General features: G+C 40.9%; 1 protein-coding gene across 1 annotated transcript in view; it reads right to left on the minus strand.

The window, feature by feature from the left end:
* Positions 1-24,368, minus strand: part of POLR3B (RNA polymerase III subunit B) — an 81,932-nt gene that overhangs the window by 41,982 nt on the left and 15,582 nt on the right. Inside the window, exons 11-18 of the mRNA XM_064155399.1 lie at positions 22,317-22,433; positions 21,706-21,840; positions 14,664-14,825; positions 9,873-10,073; positions 8,486-8,648; positions 5,166-5,319; positions 3,168-3,242; positions 2,315-2,413 (exon numbers count right to left, since the gene is read on the minus strand). Of these exons, the coding sequence (XP_064011469.1) occupies positions 2,315-2,413; positions 3,168-3,242; positions 5,166-5,319; positions 8,486-8,648; positions 9,873-10,073; positions 14,664-14,825; positions 21,706-21,840; positions 22,317-22,433 (1,106 nt within the window). The remainder of the gene's footprint in view (positions 1-2,314; positions 2,414-3,167; positions 3,243-5,165; positions 5,320-8,485; positions 8,649-9,872; positions 10,074-14,663; positions 14,826-21,705; positions 21,841-22,316; positions 22,434-24,368) is intronic.

Here is a 24,368-nt window from a genome sequence, read left to right on the forward strand (position 1 = left end):
ACACAGACACAGCACTAGTAGCTACAAGCATGGAAGCTAAACTCAAAACAATTTCATGAACAACACAGAATCTCCCAAATGTCTTCTAAGTTATTGGTCAGTGATTTCCTTACAGTAGCCTACTGGACGTTCACTTTCTTATCCTGTGTTTGACCAAAGGGTGATTTCAAGCGATGCGCTGTCATTAATCTTACTAGCTGACACAGGTGTCCTGTAACTTAAAACTTTTCAGCTCTGGTGCTTTGTGCAAGTTAATTAATTTTGGAGAAAATTATAGCAATTGTTCATGCTCTTATTTTGCTCATGTAGACAGGAGCCAGCCAAGAGAATGTAAAAGTAATTTCTTAAAGTGATAAAGTCTCCAAAAGCCTCAGCAGGAGTAATACAATTTAATTAGCAGAGTTAATGCATTTCATTTGGCAGAGGTTAAAGATAACTGAAGGTCTCATCCAGCTCCACTGAAATCAATGATGTATTTCTATTGGCTTCCACACATACTTGATCAGAAGAGAACATTTAGAAAATGCATTTTCTGCATAAATCTACTGATCAATAAGAGATCAATGGAGATATCTTCTAATATCTTGCAGCTTACAGTTGACATATTGTCAGAGAAACATTAAAAGTAAAAATATAGGACTTGAAAATTCAAAGAATTTTTCCTTTAATGTGGAGTCTTTAATCACAGCCACAAGACCAAGGGGAAAAAAAACCAAAAAACAAAGCACCAGGTCCTTCATTTATGTGGAAAGCAAAGAAATCTGGTAATCTCTCTAAATGAAAATCACAAATGAGGCATGGATTTAATGTTTGTGGGTGAAGAAATCACAGAATGACACAGACATTTTTATCAGGGGCTATTACACATCCAAAAGTCAAAGGGAAGGTCTCATTTCAATACTTAAGGTATTTAGTGTAAGTTGGTTGTCTAGGGTCCTGCTACGGCCATAAGAGAGAGCATAACAATCATGACATGCATGACATAGAGGTTTTGTGGGGAAAGACCTTGGAGTCCTGGGGGACAGCAAATTCTGCATGAGCAAGCAATATGCCCTTCTGGCCAAGAGAGCCAATGCCATCCTAGGGTGCATCAGGAATAGTGTGGCCAGCAAGTCTAGGGAGGTTCTTCTGTCCCTCTACTCTGCCCTGGTGAGACCACACCTGGAATACTGTGTCCAGCTTTGGGCTCCCCAGTTCAAGACAGACAAAAACCTGCTGGAGAAAGTCCAGTAGAGAGCCATGATCATGACTGGGGGACTTGAGCATCTCCCCTATGAAGAGAGACTGAGAAACCTGGGGGTGCTGAGTCTAGAGAAGGTAAGACTGAGAGGAGATGTGACCAATGTATATAAAAATATCTAAAGGGTGGGTGTCAAGTGGATGGCACCGATCTCTTTTTGCTGCTCAGCAGCAATAAGACAAGGCGCAACGCTACAAAATGGAACATAGAAGGTTTCACCTCAACATGAAGAAAAGCTTCTTTACAGTGAGGGTGACAGAGCACTGGAACAGGCTGCCCAGAGAAGTTGTGGAGTCTCCTTCCCTGGAGACTTTCAAAACCTGCCTGGATGTGCTCCTGTGCAAATGATCCTGCCTTGGCAGGAAGGTTGGATTTGATGACCTCTGGAGGTGCTTTCCAATCTCTAAAGTTCTGTGATTCTGTGAAAATCACTTAATATGTGGAACCATTTCTCTTCTGAATTAATATTCTATATAATTACTTATGATGAGCAGCCTGATGATTAGAGTAAAAAAAAAAAATCTCCATCCAGAGAAGCAAAGGATATACCTTTAAGCATTGCATATTTTTGACAGTTAGAAGCAGGAACAGAACTCTAGAAACCCAAAAGCTAAACCACTTTTTGTACTGTCACAGTATCACAGTATCACCAAGGTTGGAAGAGACCTCACAGATCATCAAGTCCAACCCTTTACCACAGAGCTCAAGGCTAGACCATGGCACCAAGTGCCACGTCCAACCTTGCCTTGCACTGCCCCAGGGACGGCGACTCCACCACCTCCCCGGGAAGCCCATTCCAGTGTCCAATGACTCTCTCAGTGAAGAACTTTCTCCTCACCTCGAGCCTAAATTTCCCCTGGCGCAGCCTGAGGCTGTGTCCTCTCGTTCTGGCATGGATAAGTCAGGATATGTGTAAACAGACTTCTTTCTTCAGCTTTCAACTGGACTTGTTTCAATCACTAGCAAGAGAGCAGTGTGCATGTGTGGAAACAGGAACACTGCTCATATACTTGCATTTCAGAGCCCCCTCATGAGTTTCCCCTATAGCAGTGCTCAGTCTGCACACATACTCACTTATTAATTGTGTGCTCATAGAGTGCAATGTTGCAGTCATTTTCTTCATTGACATCCAAATACTCAACAAGGCCTTCATGCAAGAAGTCTTCAAAATTCCTACAGTTAAATTAGAACATTGCACTAAAAGTACTGTTATATCTCTGCAAAAAATAAAACTAGGTAATTATTACATTGAAGGCATGCAACACATAGAAGCTGTACTGGAGAAATACTTTTCATGTTAAAGTTCTGTGCATTTTCCATATTTAAAGGAAATGTGAGGGTTTTTTATCAATTAAACCCTTACCCATTCACTGCTTCACACAGGCTGACTGACCAATATTATTTAGTTGAACAAGTAAATAAATTCTTCCTGTATGTGCTCATCATCACTATAAAATGCAGGCAAAAGCAAGGCTATCTCAGTAAGTTTTTGTGATGGCACTGCAAAATTTAGTTAAAGCTAGATTTCAAGGCTTTGGTGGGTGGAGTTTTAAATGCTTAAAATAAGAATTTGCAAAGAGATTCAAAACTAATTCAGAATGTGCCTAGTTTAGGGCAGTCAGGTTGACATTTCTTTGAAGTGTTTGATTTTTCAATCAGGAGGATGATACTGCCTTGGGACTTTCCACTTGCTGTGAGATGCATTTATTCTGTGGACTCACAAAATTTCATTGCAGTAACAAAGTATGATGAACAGATTCAATTTGACTTTAAACAGCAACCTTTCAATACACCAATTATTAATTTATATAGAACAGCAGACTTCTCTACATGGCTAATCTCAAGGCTGTGAAATACTGACCAACTGAGGTACTTCCACATAGCATTTACTTAGTGAAGATGAATATGGTCTACTTGAATTGCGTACCTGTATCCCTGAGCCAGTTCTTCCATGTGCTTGTTTGTAACAGCAGGCTTTTGTTTCTTGACAATGATGTAGGGTCTAAAATTAAAGAGAGGGAAAAATAAGGCAGGTAACTTTATTTATATTTACAGTAAGAGCCCTGCCTGTGCACAACTTATTTTGTAAATCACTTTTAAAACTTATCCTTCTTTCACTGATACAGATGGAAAAATGCAGTCAGTGATTATTCATACCTTGGTTTGATACACAGACATCCTTAACTGACTTACTGTCTATGAAGTAGTTAAAAAGTGCATGAGGAAAAATTAAGATTTCAATTTGAGGAGGAGGCCTTTCTCCCCTTAAATCTTTATTAAGTTTTATCTACACATTTCGTTGATGGCTTTAAAAGATTTAAGCTTTCCCAAATCACAAAGCTAGGAAGAGATATTGCAGAGACTTCATACAACACTGAGTGAAAAGTTTGTGCTCAGATATCCACATGCAAACCTGCATTTTGCTGTTGCTTACATGATGTAAAATGCAGGCATTCACCACTTCAGTGACTTCAGATTAATCCATAAATTTCAACAGCACACAGATCTCTGAAGGCTTCCTTACCAGAAGAAAACACTGACACAAAGGATGGCATGCACTAACGAAGCATTGAGGGCTGTTGCTATTTGGACAAGTTGCTCTTATAAAGAGCAGCAAATAGCTACAAGATACTTGTGGAGTTCACTTTGAAGTCTAAACAACTGTTTGAAGACTAATGAGCATTTTCAAATGGTTATTTGGGGTATGTGAGTAATTGCAGGGTAGGGAGGGCCACAAAGCACACTTGGCAAACTCCTGGAAATCTGTGTGATCTCACTTGCCTTTATTTGACAAATAAGTTTTGCTGCATCTCCGAGTCCTGCTGAATGGCTGATGTCAGCCCTGACTGGAAAAGTGATTTCTCTGCCACTGAATATGCCTCTACCCTGGATCTCCCGAGAAGGAATGATTAACCGATGGCTTGCACATGCACTATTTTGAAGCCTCTGGTGTGCCTCAAACTGCATTCAACATGCACTGGGATCCAACCAATGAGTAATGCAGAATGCCAGCTACAGTTGTGGCTGCTGCTTTAAAGTATACACAAAACAAATACACAGCTACTCAATGCTTTTATTTATATATATATATAAATAAAAAAACACTCATTCTGTCTCTCCCTATCCCTGCTTTGTTCCTCTTTCATGCCTTGTTCTTTCAGCTAATTACTTGGCCTTGGAGATGTTGCACTTGTACACAACCCATCACAGTGCTGCCATAATCTAACTGGAGTCTCCAACCTCTACTAAAAATTGACCTGATTTTCCATCTCAAAATAAGCTTATGTTCCACTCCTCCTCATGTTGGCTAGCCAATACTTTTTTGCTATTCTCTGTGACGTGACTGTTATTCAGGCACTCTAAGGAGCATAAGCATGTCAAGGCTGAGTGTACTGAACTCTCCACTTACTTAAAGGTAAGCAATGAAATAAACCAAAACTGTAAGATGTACTTCATACTGTCAGTAACAGGTATACATGTGTCAGGAGGTATTGCACCAGGAGGCACTTAAGACAATAAGCAGCTCCTTGTTCTGACACACGGTACCACATCCACAGGCCATCGGGTAAGCAGCTGCCTGTTTCTGACTTCACAGGAACTGAAAACCCCTTCTTAGGACACTGGACTTTACCACAGTTGCCAATCAGGTTGAATTTATTCTTCCCTCTTTATTTTCCCCAAAGCAGAAGAAACATTGTGTTTTGAATTATATTTACAGATGAAACAGATGTATTTGGGCTTCTGTAAGTTGCTTCACTATGTTTCTCAGATCTGTCAGTTTTGAATGAGAGCTATTTATACCGAAAAGAGATGCTAAAGTCCTACCGAATTTGCTTAAATCTGTACTCTTTGCTGAGTGTATTTACAGTGCATAAACCAGATTATAGTCAATTCACTAGTGAGATAATTCTGATGAGACATTTACCTGCATAATCTTCCTCCATCAGAGGAAATGTAGACACATCTATCAGAAAGATTTGTAGAGATGGAAACAAACTCATTGATATAACCTGCTCGACGCATTATCCGAAAGGTGTTGACTAATTTCCGATGATCACGTATGACACCAAGAATGTTACCTATTCAGAAAGAGAACACATTCAAGGTGCATTCTTTGCATATCCTAAACTCCACTTGCAAATCACAACCACATCCAGCACTCACAGAACTACATCCTGCTTCCTACAAATAATAAGAGTTGTCATAAAATTTCCCTTTTCTGACATGTAGGCTAACTTGCCAGGGCTTGACTTTTCCTTTGAAAAGCAGTGAGCCTCCAAAACCACCCATGAAGCAGTTCCATCCAAAACAAGGTTCTGTCTGAAGCATTTTTGTAAAGCATTTAGCTTGTGAGTAAAAAAGCAGATGCAACTCCCATTATGAGTAAGTTCCAAGAACATAAACCTTACCCTTCTAATCTTTTTATTCACCATTAGTATCGGTCCATGTTTGTGGGAAAACATGGACAGAATTTCAACTCAGTAAGATTTGGAGACCTAATTTTGTCTGGGTAGGAGTTCAGAAAAATTCCCAAGGCTATTTCACCCACTTGCAGCTAGTTGGAAGGGATTTGGAGATCGATATGGCTATCAAATGTTTTTTTTTTTCCTCTCTATAAAGTGTCAGAGTTCCACAGATGATCTGTGTACCTCCAAAGAGCTTTAGAAAGCAAGTGATGTGCATCATTCAGCTTTCTTCAAATAGGTTTCTGCTCAAGTGCACATTAACCAATTAGCAAACACCACTTCTGAAGCTTGAAATTTCAACCCTACTTAAAGAGAACCAAGGTTTCAAAAAACACACCACGGAACTGTCCTGCTGCCTGGTCAGAAATTTTAGAAAGACCTGAATATTTTTGATAGACCTGACCACCCACAACAGCACTGCAATTCCTCCTTCAGGAATTCAGCTCAACAAGCTAGGAAAGGGCAGGGATGCAACCAGTAGCCTGGTTAAGGTTACTGTCTGTGCTAGTTTGAAGATAGCTAGAATGTTTTGGTGAGAAGAACTAGATTACAGGCTGTGAAAGACAAACAAGGAGGACGTCTGCTTCACTCATAGGCTTGCTGAGATGTGTAAGAACAAGAATCCAAATATAGATAAGGCACTTCTGTGCACTTTGGCACACATTGAAGTGTTCTGGAGCATGATGTACACACAGAAGTTAAATTAATTTAAATTCATCTTAATATATAAGATGAAAATTTGTATGGTGCCATTTTAAACAAAATGTTCAAACAGGAGACAACGCATGACAGTTTAGGGAGTTTCTAAGACAATACAAAGGTCTTTACAGCTTAAAGGATTTGTACTTAACAGATTTTCTTGCCTCTGAAGTCACACGTTTAAATCAGAATCAAGTTAGCCACCTAGAAGCTTTATTTTTTTTAATGGATTAAACCCACAAACTAGGAAATTGAACAGTAAATTATTTTGCTTGACTTAGATCATCTACAGCTGGGAAGAGGAGGCTCAGGGGTGACCTTATTGCTGTCTACAACTACCTGAGGGGTGGTTGTGGCCAGGAGGAGGTTGCTCTCTTCTCTCAGGCGGCCAGCACCAGAACAAGAGGACACAGACTCAAGCTATGCCAGGGGAAATTTAGGCTTGAGGTGAGGAGAAAGTTCTTCATTGAGAGAGTCATTGGCTATTGGAATGGGCTGCCCGGGGAGGTGATGGAGTCACCGTCCCTGGAGCTGTTCAAGGCAGGATTGGATGTGGCACTTGGTGCCGTGGTCTAACCTTGAGCTCTGTGGGCAAGACAGGGCAAAGTACAAATGTAGTTCAATTCAAAGGTAAATGGAGAACTTATTCATGGTGATAGACATTAAACACCTGGAAGTGGATGCTGTTCAAACTGTCAGTATTCTGAAATCTGCTATCCTAACATTTCTTGATTCAGAAACACTAGAAAATTAGTTGTAAAAGGAACACAAACACAAGGATGCAAAGGACATATGCCAAACCATCCCTTTAAGAGACAGGCCTGTTTTGGAAGGTCTCACTTTTTCTAATTCACAAAGCAAGCTTCCCTTTGAAAGCCAGTTTTAAAGCTAATTGCTGAAGTTCACAAAAACCTGATGTTTCTCTTTTTAAAGGCACTTGAATGAATAAATTTAAAAATCCATAAATTTGTCAATGAAGCTCTGAATGAATTTGTAAATTTAAGTTACTACAAAGTTAGCAGCATTCTTCTCCTTTAAAAGAATTTTATGAATGTGTGCTAGTTTGAAGCTACCTAGAATGTTTTGGTGAGAAGAACTAGATTACAGACTGTAAAAGGAAAACAAGAGTGATGCCTAGTTCACTCACAGGCTTGCTGAGAGGTATAATAACAGGAATACAAACATAGATAAGGGAGTCATTTTCTTCTTCTGGGGAGCTTGGAGCTGCAGTTTTTTCTCTCTCTAGCGTCTCTGCCATCTTTCTGATTAATCCACTTTGCTTCCTAACCCCCTGGCCGAATCTCCATTCTTCCCTGGGACTGGGGTAAGGTTGAGAGGGGTGGGAGAAGGTGGAAGGGTGGTTGGAAGCCCCTCCTGGGGACTCAGGTTTCTGGGTGGGCTGTTGTGTTTCTGTATTACCTTTTACCTTGTATATTTCTGTATATAATCTATATACTGGAAATATCTGTTTGTATATTGAGCTAAGCTGTAAATATAAGCTTCATTCAAAATTTCCAGAGCTGTGAGCTGTTGTGTTTCTGTATTACCTTTTACCTTGTACACTTCTGTATATAACTGTATATACTATAAATATCTGCTTGTATATTGAGCTAAGCTGTAAATATAAGCTTCATTCAAATTTCCAGAGCTGGCTGAGTCTAGTCTGGGTGATTTCCAAAGTGTGTGGGGGGGTGGGTAACACCCAAACCATCACAGAATGACACCTCATTTGGTGAATGCCTGAAAATATCCAAACAAATCTGTAATAGAATGTACATATTTTTGTGCCTACATATGCAAATGTGCTTAAAAGCAATACCAAAATTTGGAAAAGCTTTGATTTCCTAGTTACACAAATCTGCAGTCAGAATTCTGACAACACAATTTCAGAAAACTAAGTCACATCATCTGGCCTGTCTACTTTGCCTTACACCACCAAAATATTTACAGATTAAATTATCTACGTGTGGAAAACGGCATCTGCAGCTCACAACACTCCAAAAACTGTTGGTGAGTTTCTAAAGCCTAACTCTCAATCAACAACAACTAATTAGAGCCAGACTGCTGAACAGTTACATACCATTAAGGAAAACAAGGAACACATTTGGATATGAAAGTTCTTCACCACAGAGCAAGTTGACATCTTCAACTCCAAGATTACTAGCTAATTTAATAATTGGGCTGTCTTCCATATCTGTAGTAATGTGAGTCATGAGGGCAAGGTTTTTAACCAAACCACAAGCCTGCAATAAAAAAGAAACCTCTTCTGTTATTTCACATTACTAATATTACATGTATATTTTTCTTCCAAAATTGTATTTATTTAAAAAAAAAATAAATCAAGGTCTAAAGTGAAAGAAATGAAACAAATTAACTACACTGAAAATCAGAAGGGAAGAAAATTCTATACCACGCTGAAATGTACTGGTTTAGTACTTACAGACTAATAAGAAATACAAGCTTTAAAGTTATACTTCACAAGTCATCCAACTCTTTATAGGCCTATATGTCTCTCTTCAAGACAACAGCTATATAGAGGCTGAGGGAGCTGGGGTTGTTTAGCCTGGAGAAGAGGAGGCTCAGGGAGGACCTCATTGCTGTCTACAACTACCTGAAGGGACACTGTAGCCAGGTGGGGGTTGGTCTCTTCTCCCAGGCAACCAGCAATAGAACAAGGGGACACAGTCTCAAGTTGTGCCAGGGGAAGTATAGGCTGGATGTTAGGAGGAAGTTCTTCACAGAGAGAGTGATTGGCATTGGAATGGGCTGCCCAGGGAGGTGTTGGAGTCACCGTCCCTGGAGGTGTTCAAGAAAAGCCTGGATGAGGCACTTGGTGCCATGGTCTAGTTGACTGGATAGGGCTGGGTGCTAGGTTAGACTGGATGATCTTGGAGGTCTCTTCCAACCTGGTTAATTCTATGACTCTATGATAACAAAAATACAAAATTAGTCTATTTATCTATCTGCCTGATATTCTGTATCTTCTAACACAAAATTCCATATCTTAAAAATAAAAATATACATCAGTGCAATTCTATTTCAGTTGACTACACATTTACACCAGTAAGTTCAGAGTTTATTCAGTACTTTCTATTCAGGACAAAAAAAGGAGAGTGTCAGCATCAATCATTTGGTTGAAATCGCTGGAGGGTTTCTTTAAAGCACAAAAAGGTGATTTTCTTCCTCAAGTTAAAGGCTTTTTCATATATTTTCTCACAGTCAAATTATTCCTCAACAGTTTCTAGCCAGATGACTCAGGCAGGAGAAAAAACAGCAGCACAGTAAGGACCAGAATGTAACAGATGAGATGGCAAAAGATATACAAGTTGTGTTACCAGGCTGAAACTAATTTATCTTTCCAGAGACCTCTTAATCAGAATTTCTCCTCCCTCACCTGCTTCAAAATAAACACTGTCTCCATTCCCCGGGACAAAAAAAATACTGAAATCAATTTAGGAGATGCTCACCTCTCCTTCAGGAGTGTCCGATGGGCAGAGCATCCCCCACTGAGATGGTTGGAGTGACCGAGGACCGCTTACTTTCCTTGTCTTCTCAAACTGAGACGAGATCCTAGTCATCATTCCCAGAGCAGAGATATAGGACAGGCGAGACAACACCTGTGTCACACCTTGGCGGTCCATTTTGAATCTTTTCAGAGACCAATTTCCCTGTAAAATAAAATGAACATCAGTGTACTTTATACCTAAACTTAAAAAGTTTAGTTCTAAATACTAAAGAGTTCAAACAAAAGAATGGCTCTTTCAGATGAGAAGATACTTTTGCTATGACTAAGCAAATCATACATAGATTCATCATCTGTCTCTCACAGGTAAATCAACACTTAAATACAGTTAAATGAAATTACTTTCTGTTCTGTTCTGCCTTTTCAGCTTTTTTTCCAAGTATTTACAAAATAAATAAAGAAAAGGTATTTTGAGCAAAGTGCAGAACTGCAGTTCTGCTTTTTTTGCAAGTTATTATTTTTGGTAGGAAACAGAGACATTTACCCTGGAGAAGTCTTGACACCAAAGTCATCTGTACTTTCTTGAAGGGTTTTGTTTTTAGAATCCATAGGAAAGAGATTCACTGATGTGTCTTTTCCCATCAGTGAAGATAGAGGGGTGGTAGTGGTGACAGCTAGGTCTATCCAACCTCTCAGGTAGGATTACATCAAATACAGAATGCCAGATCTATGTGCATGTCAGACATTTCATATTTCAGGCTTGTGAAAGGCGGTATCACTTGTAGTTTTAATTAGAAAAATAGAGTTCAGGGAATGTTCTAGAACAGAACTATATTTCTATGCCAAGCAGGTTTAATAATTTCTACTGCATGATCTTGAAATTCATTGCTACAGTTTTTGCCTTCATGATATCTACTCCATATGTTTCCCACCACCTGAGTCAGCAGATTAAAGTTTCTGTCTCAGTTACTAGTCTTTAGCAACTGTGTTATTGGTCAGTCCAGAAGCAATGAAGATCTCAAAGGTTAACACTTTCCCAGGGATTGTCTTCTGCTAATTCCTGTAGCCTTTTTTGATAGACTCAGATCATTAATGCTAACAAATACTTTGAAGCTCACTTGCAGTACTACACAGAAACTTTCAGAGAGTGATTTCCTTGGCTTTTATACATTAACAGCACCATCTAATTTTGTGATGAACACCAAGATATCACCACTCAACCAAATGATTGAGAAACTATCAACTAGTCTTCAGAATTTCCTTGTTTTCCCCATTAGAGAAATTGAGAAGACATAATGCTGAAAGGTAGGTCAGTCAGAAGAATCCTGTCCACTTGCTCAGCCTTCTCAGGAAGGATTCACTCACTGGCCATTTAATTAAGGACTGGGAGTTATCCGAATATAAATGGAAGAATACATCAAATAAGTTGTTTTTCCTCCAGCTAGAAATGATTGCATTTGTAGTCTAAATTAGTATGTGGTTTATTCTTTGCTGCCCCAAAGACTGAGAAATCTCAAAAACTGCAAGGAAGAGGAGACAAAACACTGTCTGAAGAAATAATATGAAAAATCCTTTGTGCTTTGGAAGTGATAGACTGGCTCCTTCAAAAGCTGTGAAAAAAAAAACACCACCAAACCAAAATGACCCCAAAATGGCTGTTGTGAGAACAACCCAATTGGAGAGAATACCTTACTTAAAATTTCTGTGAACTAGAAGTTACTGCCTCAGTGGCTTCAGATGATTCTGCAGCTACTGAAAAGTCTATGGAGACTGTGTCATTACTGCCTAACTCACCCTGCCCTTCAGGTATTTTCCAGGGTAAAAGTAAGACCTTTAGCAAATATTGCTGAAAGCCACTGCACAGCCAGTGCAGCAGTACTACACATTCTTTTGCATTCTACTGGTGTAATTATGAATTTGCTGAGTTATTTCATGCTCTTTCAGACTATCATTGAAGCATTCTGGTGAGATTGGAGATTGTCATTTCCAAGAATGATTTTTATGGTATTTGCTTAATCTCTTGAATAGTATGCACTGGGCATTGTTCCTGAGAAATTATTTTCAATGCTTAAGAGCAGATGGTGTTTAACTGCTTATGTGGTGGTAGAAAAAAAAAGTCCAAAGATAGTGGAAGACAGAAGACTTTACACTGTGTACTGAATAGTTTGCAGATTTATCTCTGTCAGTCCAAACGGGAAAACTGGCACTGGCTAGAAGAAAGCACCAGCATTGAGAGAAACAAATCTGTCAATTGCTTTGGTTACATACACTGTAGAGATTTAACTACATTTGGGTCACTCATAAAATTAAATAATGATAAGCTTTAACAGTCTGTAAGTAACAGACCATTGGTGGATTTGGATGCAATTCATGGAGTTAATTTTGTTTGCAAGAACTGAAGAAAAATCTCTGTTTTGTGGCAGGCTGAAAAGCCCTCTCAAGAGCTCCAAAGACTAAAAATTAAGTTGCACAACTTTTAACAAGACTAATCTAATTTCCTAAAAAATTACAGATTTCAAAGTAATTTGCAAGCTAGTAGCTAGATTTCAGAGACCATCTCACAAATTGCTCTTGCTGATGTGTGAGGTAAGAAATAAGTCAGTAACTGTATTTTGTTCTTGTTTGCTGGCATGAACAAAAATATCCATTGTAGCAGAAGGCAGACACTGGCTAAAATCTAACCATGACAAATATTTAAAGGGTTTCTTCTTCTGCAACAATGCAGCATGTAGCAGTTTCCATGATAAACAGAATCACAGAATCTTTTTATGTGGAAAAGACTTTTAAGATCAAGTCCAATAATTATCTAACTCTACCAAGTATGGTGCTAAACCATGTCCCTTAACATCACATCTTTTAAATACTTCCAGGGATGACGATGCAACCACCTCTCCTGGCAGCCTTTTCCAGTGAAAAAGTTTCATGTCTCCCATGACATCCTAGTGAGTAAGCTCAGGAAGTGTGGGATGGAAGAGCAGTGAGGTGGGTTAGGATCTGGTTGCAAGATAGAGTTCAGAGGATGGTGATCAATGGTGCCAAGTCCAGCTGGAGAGCTGTGACCAGTGGTGTCCCTCAGGGATCAGTGCTGGGGCCAGTCCTGTTCAACATCTTCATCAATGACACTGATGAGGGCACAGAGTGTCTGCTCAGCAAGTTTGCTGATGACACCAAGCTGGGAGGCTTGGCTGATACAGCTGAAGGCCCAGAGAGACCTGGGCAGACTGGAGAGCTGGGCACAGAGAAACCAGATGAGTCCTGTATCTGGGGAGGAATAATAAACTGCCCCAGTACAGGCTGAGAGGTGATCTGTTGGAGAGCAGCCCTGTGGAGAAGGAGCTGTGAATGCAGCAATGTGCCCTTGTGGCCGAGAAGGCCAATGGGACCCTGAGGTGTATTAGGAAGAGTGTGTTCAGCAGATCAAGGGAGGTTCCTCTCCCCCTCTGCCCTGGTGAGACCTTGTCTTGAGTTTTCATTCAGTTTTGGGCTCCCCACTTTAAGAGGGACACGGATCTACTGGAGAAGGTCCAGTGGAGGGGATTGAAGCACTGCCTTATGAGGAGAGGCTGAGGCACCTGGGGCTTTTTAGTCTGGAGAAGAGAAGACTGAGAGGGGATTTAATAAATGTGTATAAATATCCGAGGGCTGGGTGTCAGGAGGTGGGGGGACAGGCTCTGCTCACTTGCTCCCTGCGACAAGTCAAGAAGCAATGGATGCAAGCTGCAGCACAAGAGGTTTCACCTCAACACAAGAGGGAACTTCTTTGCTGTAAAGGTCACAGAGCCCTGGAACAGACGCCCCAGAGCAGCTGTGGAGTCTGCTTCTCTGGAGACTTTCAAGGCCTGTCTGGATGCATTCCTCTGTGACTTGAGCTTGATTGTATGGTCCTGCTCTGGCATGGGGGTTGGACTTGATGGTCTCTTTGAGTCACTTCCAATGCCTGACATCTTGTGATCCTGTGAATATCCAATCTAAACCTCCTCTGGTGCAACTTGATGCTACTTTCAGTCCTATCACTCGTTACTAGGGAAAGGACAGACCAACACCCACTTCACTACAACCTCCCTTCAGGTCACTGTTGAGAATGAGAAGTCTCCTCTCAGCCTCCATTTCTCCAGACTAAACAACCCCAGTTCCTTCAACCACTCCTCACAAAACCTGCTCTCCAGACCCTTTATCATCTTCAATGCCCTTCTCTGGGTCTGCTCCAGGATTTCAATGTCTTTCTTGCAGTGAGAATACTTTGGTATTGTTAGTAGAGTAGCATCAATTTCAGTGCTGCATATCTGCTTATACTAGTAACTTCACATAAATAAAAAGGCACTGGCCTTGAAAAGATCAAAATTCAAGTCTGGAATTGGTATTTGCCTTCCCCCACCCCTCTCAGGGGTCTTCTGCTCACACCATTTTTCTGCTGGTTTTGAACTACCCTTTGGACATAGGATGTAAGCTGTCCCTGGCTAGATCCAGATAATAAAAAAAAAAAAAATCATGAAGCACATAGAAGAGAGCAAATTGGACAAATACAAATATGATTGCTATTTTAATTTTGCTTGTTTCTACCACTCCTTCACAATAGAAAGACATTACTTTGAGATAAATGGTGAAAAAGAGTGGTCTGATGATTAATGGCTCTTCAGTGAATTCCAAAAGCCCTGCCCATGACAGAGTTTTGCAATTTTCATCTATAAAGAATGCTAATAAAGATTTGCTTTTATGACTAAAAACAGAAGAGCCATCAGAACAAAACTGACCCATTTCCATCACTCACTGTGGTGGAGAACAAAACAATACTTACAGTGGAGATGGCATTGACCATGCCATTGGTGATTTGGTCTTGACGCATGTGCTTCACTACATCAAACTGAGCTGCACGCTGCTTGGGGATTACCTGGTCAGCAATCTTTTTCAGCTCAGAGTTAAATTTTTTGAACAAATCTTCAAATAGAAGAGAAAGAAGCTGAAAGTACAAAAAAAGTTGATTAAGGGGAAAGCTATACTTCTCTAGGTATGTGAAGTCTTGCGTGGGGGTGGGATTTGGAAGGGGGCAGGACAAGTAGAAGGAAACACATGTCTAAAATTTCTGCCTTTATGCTACTTTTCAGTTAAAAACTATCCTGTCTCTCAAACTGTATTTTCTCAGAAGTTTTTTGCCTTGTTCAAGTGCAGCATCAGAGAGATTATCTCATAATAGACAACAAGTTAAGTAGGATAGGCCTGTTCCTCTGCATTTATCCCTTTGTGGTTCACTTTATAGAATCATAGAATCAACCAGGTTGGAAGAGACCTCCAAGATCATCCAGTCCCACCTAGCACCCAGCCCTAGCCAGTCAACTAGACCATGGTCCGAAGTCTTTTTTTGAACACCTCTAGGGATGGTGATTCCACTACCGCCCTGGGCAGCCCATTACAATGCCAATCACTCTCTGTGAAGAACTTCCTCCTAACATCCAGCCTAGACCTCCCACGGCACAATTTGAGACTGTGTACCCTTGTTCTGCTGCTGGTTGCCCGGGAGAAGAGACCAACCCCCACCTGGCTACAACCTCCCTTCAGGTAGTTGTAGACAGCAATGAGGTCAGCCCTGAGCCTCCTCTTCTCCAGGCTAAACAACCCCAGCTCCCTCAGCCCCTCCTCATAGGGTTTGTGTTTCAAGCCTTTCACCATCTTTGACACCCTTCTCTGGACATGCTCCAGTACCTCAACATCTCTCTTGAATTGAGGGGCCCAGAACTGGACACAGTACTCAAGGTGTGGCCTAACCAGTGCTGAGTACAGGGGAAAAATAACCTCCCTCGTCCTACTGGCCATACTATTCCTGAAAAAAGCTGTTTAGTGTGGCTCTTCCCAAGAGCTACTTAAATAGACACCCAGGTGTCCTTAGGGGAAGCAACACAGCAGCACAGATTCTGGAAGCATTGCACAACTTGCAAGATCAGACTGAAGCACAAAAGGTGCATTTGCCATTGTTTCTGGACAAGCAGAAGTAAAAGAGAATTTTGGGCAGGCCCAGGAGCAACCTCTGCTCTTAACAGCTACCAAGACATATCTCAGTTTCCTCACCCAGATACTCTTTTATCCTGATACTTCCCTCATAGGCTTGCTGAGAGATATAAGAATAAGAACCAAAACACAGGTAACTCACTTCTGCTGGGGAGCTTGGAGCTGCATTCCCTCTCTCTCTAGCCTCTCTGCCATTTCTTTAATTAATCCACTTTGCTTCCTAACCCCCTGGCCGAACCTCCATTCTTCCTTGCGACTGGGGTAAGGTTCAGAGGGGTAGGGGGAAAGGTGGAAGGGTGGTTGAGAGCCCCTCCTGGGGACTCAGGTTTCAGGGAGGGCTGCTGTGTTTCTGTGTTACCTTTTACTTTGTATATGTCTGTATATAACTGTATACACTGTAAACATCTGCTTGTATATTCTGCTGAGCTGTAAATAATAAGCTTCATTCAATTTCCAGCGCTGGCTGAATCTAGTCTGGGTGATTTCCAAAGGGTGGGGGACAGGGAACACCCAAACCATCACACCTCCCAAAAAACACACCAATACAACCCTTCAAAAGTTCTTCAATTTAAGCCATTTTTCCCTGTGAACTAATTACTTCTAGCTCCTGAAATAGCCATAAAAATCTACCACAGTTTTATATTTGTTTCTTTTTTCTCTCCAATCTGCAGTTTGCTTCTGCAGTTCCCTCATCTTCTTCTTGGAGGCACTACATTAGCTTCCTAGACACTAGAATCTGCATTACATGATACATTTTAAGTGTTCACAATTCTTAGCTTTGTAAGCAAGGAGTATAAATTCCCAAGCCTGTTTATCCTGTCCTGGGACTCTACTTTGCTGCAGCTTCAAATGTTGGAGAACTGAAAATGCAGCAGCCACCGTTGCCAGAAATAGCAGCTCCCAGTATACAAAGCATTGTAGGACTGAACGGGGTTAGGTATTCAGCCACCACAAGCCAAGATATTCTGGAGTCAGATGTGCTATTTAATTTCTGTATGTGCAGAATTAAGATAAATTTTAACTGTCTGATAGTCTTGCCAAGTAAGAACTGAACTCTTGAAACCCATCATTACATATATTTGATCTCAACAGACTTGACTGGGCCTTAAACATATATTTTTTTTAAACTCACTTATAAAATGTTTGTTTCATTTCATAATCATAAAATTGAAAAAGATCTCCTATTTCCACATACCATAGGGATCACTAAGACACATCATCCTTCCTCTTAACTAATAAAATAAGTTACACACCAAGTTGCTCTTATTTGCCACTCTGAAAAGCATCCTACTTTGCTAACTTCACTCAGATTCTCAGTCTGCAAGAGCTTGCTCTGACTATCTGGCAAAGCAGAATCTTACAATAACCACATTATTTAGGTCAAGAGCAAGAGATTAAAGAAAAAGAATGGAATGCGAGTGATAATATTCAATGGATTTCCTGGTTAGTCCAGGGCCTTTCAGCCTGCTTCAGACACTTCTTCACCAAAGAGTAAATTATAGTTACGAAAAAACAAACCTGACAGCTCATCAATTGATTTTCATTGAAAATCCTAAGAAAAATTAATAAAGAAGTTAAGCTGCTGAAATACAGTTTCACCAATTAGCTTAATGTCAGAGAATTCTAATTAGGCGCCTTGAGATTGCTATTTAGCGTTTAAGCCTTTAGAGTGCCAAATTCTCTCTTTCACACAAACCGGTTGCAAAATTAAAGACATTAGGCAGCCTTAATTATATTATCAGAACAGCTGGGATTAGGCAATCTCTGAAGTCAAGGCGGTATTCTTTTGTCAGGGGGTAGAAATCCCTTGCTTTCCAGGGTGCCGGATTTTGGTGCTGTTCCATATCTCGCTCATACAAAGCAAGCTGCATTAGAAACCAAAAGAAAAAAAAAGGAGACGAGGACAAAGAACAGAGTAATGCTTAGCAAATAATGAACACATTAAGCAAAGAGAAAAGGTAGGTGAAAAGATTAAGCCTGAAATCGGTAGGTTTTGCTAACACCTCAGCTGGCACCTGGCCTACCCAGTCTCTAGTGGCAGAAAGACTAAGAGAAAGCTCTGTAAACCAGCTTGGCTAGTGGATACAACTCTGTTATCTAAGGCTAAAGCACATTTCGTACTCTCTTGTCCCATGGGCTGTGAAATTAGCAGCTATTGTTTTCAGACATTTTTATAAACACAATGTCTTTTATGTCCTTACATTGTTTAGACTACTATGTTTTTCCTCTCACACATGGCAATCTTTTTTTTTCCCCCTTCCTTTTTTTTTTTAATTTATTCAACATTTAAATAATCAGGATTTTTATTGCAGGAATACACCAGCACAGACAAAAAAAAGTTAAAAAAGCATCAAAACCCAAAAAAACAAGCATCATTCATTTTATCCACACAAACTTTAGCTCAAAATGTTCAGAAATTGACAAAAATGTCTTACTTTTTATTTTTTAGTCTGTAATTCAGTAAAATCAGTATTGCATTGATAATGTGGCAGAGAGATTTTTCAAGGGTTCAGCTCGAAATAAGCTTCTAAAATATCACAAGGGAGCCAGAACTACTCTTAATCAAGTGTTACAATCCTCCCTGCATAGTTCTCCTTGATGCAGAAAAGATACGCATTGGCTTTGTTATGATGATCCTCAACGTTTAAAGCCTCTTCCTGGTTAATTTAAAATGACTTTGGTTGTTAACATCTTTGGGAGCAGAGGCCTTTTTCTTACAGCTTGTAGAAAACTTTCTACCAGCTCTACTTTCTGCCTCCGAAAAAAAACTAACTACTCCTTCAACACAATTAAATAACAATTCAATTAGAAAGTAACAACTAATTTCATTGATCGTAGCTATACTGAGCTACAGCAACAACATTACAGCAGAAGCCAAATAAATCCATCAGAGCTTAAAAGTATCTGTCACATCACCATATTGCACTAATGTCCTCTAGTTGCTTCCTACACTACAGAACTATGTTCTGCCATCAGCACAGAACTCAGTATATTAATTCACTATATTAATTTTTCAAAAGGAATTTTTCTATTCTAACAAGTTAAGAAACTTTCTCCCTTACATTTGTGCTCGGAGTATGTTCCAGAATGTCATCCTAGTTTCTTCAGGAAACTAGGAAGCAAAATACTTTTTTACTCTGAAATGACTGTGTGCTCTGTTTACAGGAGTGGATGGAGGGCAGGGCAGAGTAGGAAGGAGAATAGGACTGTAAAACTCAAGCACCTATCTTAAGAAGTACAAGATAAGAATTCCCACTAGATGTAAACAAAAGAGGAATAAATCATTACCTGAGTTTTAACAAGGCCAAGTGCTTTGGCCACAACAACCCCATGCAGTGCTACAGGCTAGGGACAGAGTGGCTGGAAAGCAGCCAGGCAGACAGAGACCTGGGGGTACTGATTGACAAGCGATTGAACATAAGCCAGCAGTGTGCCCAGGAGGCCAAGAGAGCCAATGGCATCCTGGCCTGAATCAGGAATAATATGTCCAGCAGGACCAGGGAAGTCACTCTGCCCCTGCATTTGGCACTGGTTAGGCCATACCTTGAGTACTGTGTCCAGTTCTGGGCCCCTCAATTTAAGCAAGCTGTTGAGGTGCTTGAACATGTCCAGAAAAGGGCAACAAGGCTGGTGAGGAGACTGGAGCACAGCTCTGTGAGGAGCGGCTGAGGGAGCTGGGGTTGTTTAGTCTGGAGAAGAGAAGGCTCAGGGAAGACCTCATTGCTGTCTACAACTATGTAAAAGGAGGTCATAGCCAGGCGGGGGTTAGTCTCTTAGACACCCAGTGACAGAACAAGAGGACACAGTCTCAAACTGCACCAGGGCAGATTTAGGCTGGACATCAGGAAGAAGTTCTTCACAGACAGAGTGACTGCCCATTGGAATGGGCTGCCCAGGCTGGTGGTGGAGTGTGGCAGGGCATATCCAAGTCCCTGCCCCACAAGAGGTTTGAATGAGGCACAAAACTGTTTTCCTCCCCTGGCTCCAGCTCCGGCTCCAGGGGTTTGGAATGTGGAAAGAAGTAGGCACAAAGTTCAAACGCCCACTCCTGTGGGCCTGAATGGGGAAGAGCAAGTTGCCCCAGCATATATATATGGCAACTGGACACACTGTCTAGTTGGACCCTGAGGGGCATCTTGAGGAGTGTCTGGAAGAACGGTGACAAGAAAGCGCACGGTCCCTGCTTTCAGACCGCCACATCCTGACCTCCTGCTGCAGAGATCTGCCTCTGCCACAAACCACCGCTGGTCGCGGGAACACCGTGGAGCAGCCCAGCTTTGCCCCGCGTCGCCCCAGGATCTTTGCCTGTGGAAGCCATGTATACAGTCATTTTGGACTTGGGCGGGTTCACTCGCGCTGGATTCTGCGTCACGTTGATCCACTACTGGATTACAATTTACAGTTCCAGACACTGCTGCAAAGGAGCCAAGGAACCATCTCGAAATTCCTACTCCACTGCCTTGAGCAGCACAAACATTCCCTAGGGCTCCGGGCTGCCTTTTATTTGTAAGTGGGGCAAAGCCATTTTTGTGGCCAGACCTTTTCCAATTTTCCTGATTTTCCTAAGTTACTACATTGCCAATAAGCATCCTTGTGAAGATTTTCCCACACTAATTAGAATCCCAAAATTAATTAATTTGTATAGAGTTGCAGGCAGGGCTTTCCAGAAATAAAAATTACTATGTATTTTGTAATTCCTGCCTGATTAATTGCCACAACCAATTCATGGAGCCATCATCCCCAGGGGTGTTTAAAAGGAGGCTGGATGAGGCACTTAGTGCCGTGGTTTAGCCAACTGGAAGGGTTGGGTGATAAGTTGGACTCGATGATCCTAGAGATCTTTTCCAACCTGGTTAATTCTGTGATTCTGTGTGATTGCACCACAACAGAAATCCCAGTACAAAGGATGTGGGCAGCAGAGATGCAATTTCTCCAACCTGGTGTATTACGTGTACTTGTCTGAATATCTAATGCACGATCAATAACCAAAGATGATACTGACTGCCAAAACTCCAATCTAGAGAACAGCAAAGAAGCCCATTCCTAATCTGAATTGGTTAATCAAATAATATGGCAAGTATTTCCTTCACCTGATAGGAAAATCGCCATCATATTAGGAGAGCACAGTTTGGTCAAAAACTGCCCCCCCTGACTGCAAAAGAACAGTTGCCAATCAGACATTTCAAACCTTTCTTGTCTTCAGAACCATTTGTTGCTGCTTCTACCTCCAGCGTTAAAATTCTACAAGCAAAAAAGTCCATGCAATGCACTTTCACTAGGTGCTCATTAAGTTTAGACCACTTAGTCTGTTTGTTAATTTATGCTACTCCAGAAGCCAGAAAGGCAGCTGGAAACAAGCGATCTTACAGGCTTCTCCAAATCACAAGAGGTTTGAGTGGCTATTCTGGGAGCTGCTACACAAGCTGAGTTCTCCATAGTGGGACAGCCTGGACCTGACACTAAGGCACCTAAGTTTATTCCTTTACCTAGGTGCTTGGAATAGGATACTAGAAAATGGATCTTACTCCTGACTTTTTGGCACTGACAGTGTTATGATGGATCTAGAACTGATGCCATATTTACCCTGGTCTGTCCTTTTATCTGGTATAAAGGAGTGACACAGAGGTGAGGATAATTCATTAGTCTCAATCAGGAAAGTATACATATTAGTCAACACAAAAAAGTAAAAAATACAAAATGAGAGGAACACCACTTCACTCAAGACAACAGGGATGTTTCCTGTTCTGCATCTTTTAAGGCAGACACTAACAAACATCTTTTAAGGCAGACACTAACAAAATCCCAAAAGAGCACTACACTCTAAAGTAAAAACTCACCTGCCCTGCCAACTCCAAACGTTTATTTCCATAGTAGTCTCGATCATCTACTTTGTTTTCTCCTTGAGCCAAAATCACTCTGCGCACCATCACTGCTGTGTATATGCACTTGGCACGAAAATTGAATTCTTTTACCTGTAAACAAAAGAAAAAAAAACAAACACAAAACCCCTCACCACTTACTGATGTCTCAGGATCAGCTCCTTAGATCTTATTCGAATATAACCATTTAGATCAACAGATCCGGGCTGAGGAGTTATAAAAGGGATTTGCACACTTTATCCTCTCAAAAAAATTATGTAAGTAATATATGTTAGTGACACAGAAACAGCTAATAAATGAAAACAAATCTGAAAGTTATAAGTCATGAGAATAAGGTCCTGAACTTAGAGTTGATAATGCCTGGCTTTGCAGAAAAAATGCATAGGATGATATGTACTTCAATGGCACAGCATTCATAAAGATTTTGACTCAATCCAAATCTTCCCCTTTGAGGTTGATTTACTTTATCTCAGCTACAAAGCAACCAAAGACATCTTTCCCTACGAACAAAGCTCACACTGTAAGTAACCACACAAACTAACTCTTTTTTTTTAAGCAACAGTACATACAAGAACGTGGGTCAAAATAGTTGATGCTAGCAACTCTCGTGCTTCTTCCATCTTCGTTTTCTTTGGGCCTCCCCACATCCGTTGCCTTCGCACTTTGTTTCCAATGTACTTCAATGCCTGTCAAAGGGAGGCAATTATCTTAGTATCAGATCCGTAACCTATACAAATATACACTACTCAAGGCAATCTGTATGGATTCCTCAGTCAGTGCAATCCTATAATCACAGATGATACAAACTCCAAGCAAAGAGCAAATTACCAAAAATGTGTGATGGCAATAAACAAAAATAATTACCAAAAATGTACACAATTGACTCTAATTGAGTCTATGACTTTATCATATGTTGATAACATTTGGAGTGGGAAGTGCTGAAAGAGCACAACTACTACAATAATAAAAGGGGTTTGCAGTGATATAGGAGACAAGATTATATAAATTACAAATACATTGAGTTTGTTTAATTTTAGTGTTCACCTCCAGGTCTTTTGTATACTTCCTAACCCTCACTCATATACTAAATTGTGAGGTGGCACTTAGTTTTTAATAGGCACAAATGCTACTGTGTGGCTTTTGCATCTGTTTCCAAGAATATCTAGCAGTGACTAATGGATCCTTACTCTCTTACCAGTTGTGCAAGAAAAGGAATCTGATGAATTCAAGATCGGATGAGACCATCCAAGTCCACACAGGAAGTTCCTGTCTGGAAATGAAGCCATGCTCTCTATGCCAAAGAATTACGCTCTCCACTAAATGACACTCTCCTTCCCATCAGTTACTTTCTTCCCCCAGTAGCCCACTTTCTTCTCATTTCATTTGACATTTCTTGAACAGAGTAACTTATGTATTTCTCTTTATCTGGATTTATTCCTAGATTCTACACATTTCTCTGTATTTCTCCAGCACCACCATTTCACCCTTCTGACTCTGGATTAAGAGGCCTTCACGTTACCTCTAAGCCTGAAAAGTCCCAAAAGATGCAAACCAGAGAGATGTTCCTTCTGCAACTTTCAACATCATCTGTGGAAAGATTCTTTTCTATTTCATTGTATACTTTATTGAAAACTAATCTTCAAAAGCTTCTTCTAGCAGACTGATATGTACATGATGAAAGTGCAGTAGAATGGTCTGTGTTCTGCTACTTTAGAAAGTGGACGTGAGCCCAATAGAACTCTGGCAAGTCTTTAGCTAGGATGGAGGGTGTCTATATACAACATATTTGAATTGTAGAATATTGCTCATGATGAAATGGTCATGTCCACATCAATGGGGCTCCTGTGAAATTCCATATTAAAAAATGGGAATGGTCTTCCACACAAAGCTGCATCTTACAGTCATCACTACTTGTCACATGCATGAAAATGTAACCCTGGGCTTCTGAAAATAAATCATTAGACCACACCTTGAGTACTGTGTTCAGTTCTGGGCCCCCCAGTTTAGGAGGGACATTGAGATGCTTGAGTGTGTCCAGAGAAGGGCGATGAGGCTGGTGAGAGGCCTTGAGCACAGCCCTACAAGGAGAGGCTGAGGGAGCTGGGATTGTTTAGCCTGGAGAAGAGGAGGCTCAGGGGAGACCTTATTGCTGTCTACAACTACCTGAGGGGAGGCTGTGGCCAGGAGGAGGTTGCTCTCTTCTCTCAGGCAGCCAGCACCAGAACAAGAGGACACAGCCTCAAGCTACACCGGGGGAAATTTAGGCTCGAGGTGAGGAGAAAGTTCTTCGCTGAGAGAGTCACTGGACACTGGAATGGGCTGCCCGGGGAGGTGGTGCAGTCGCCGTCCCTGGAGCTGTTCAAGGCAGGATTGGACGTGGCACTTGGTGCCATGGTCTAGCCTTGAGCTCTGTGGTAAAAGGTTGGACTTGATGATCTATGAGGTCTCTTCCAACCTTGGTGATACTGTGATATCTTGACCTTGGGTTTTTTTCGTTGAGGCAACAACAACATAGGCTCACTTTTCACAACTTCTATTCCTATAAAAACTCTCATCTTAAAACAACCCTGAAAACCCAAATGTGTACATCAATTGCTGACACAGCAAAGTGATCAATACAC

The sequence above is a fragment of the Pogoniulus pusillus genome, chromosome 15 (assembly GCF_015220805.1).
Source record: "Pogoniulus pusillus isolate bPogPus1 chromosome 15, bPogPus1.pri, whole genome shotgun sequence".
NCBI lineage: Eukaryota > Metazoa > Chordata > Aves > Piciformes > Lybiidae > Pogoniulus > Pogoniulus pusillus.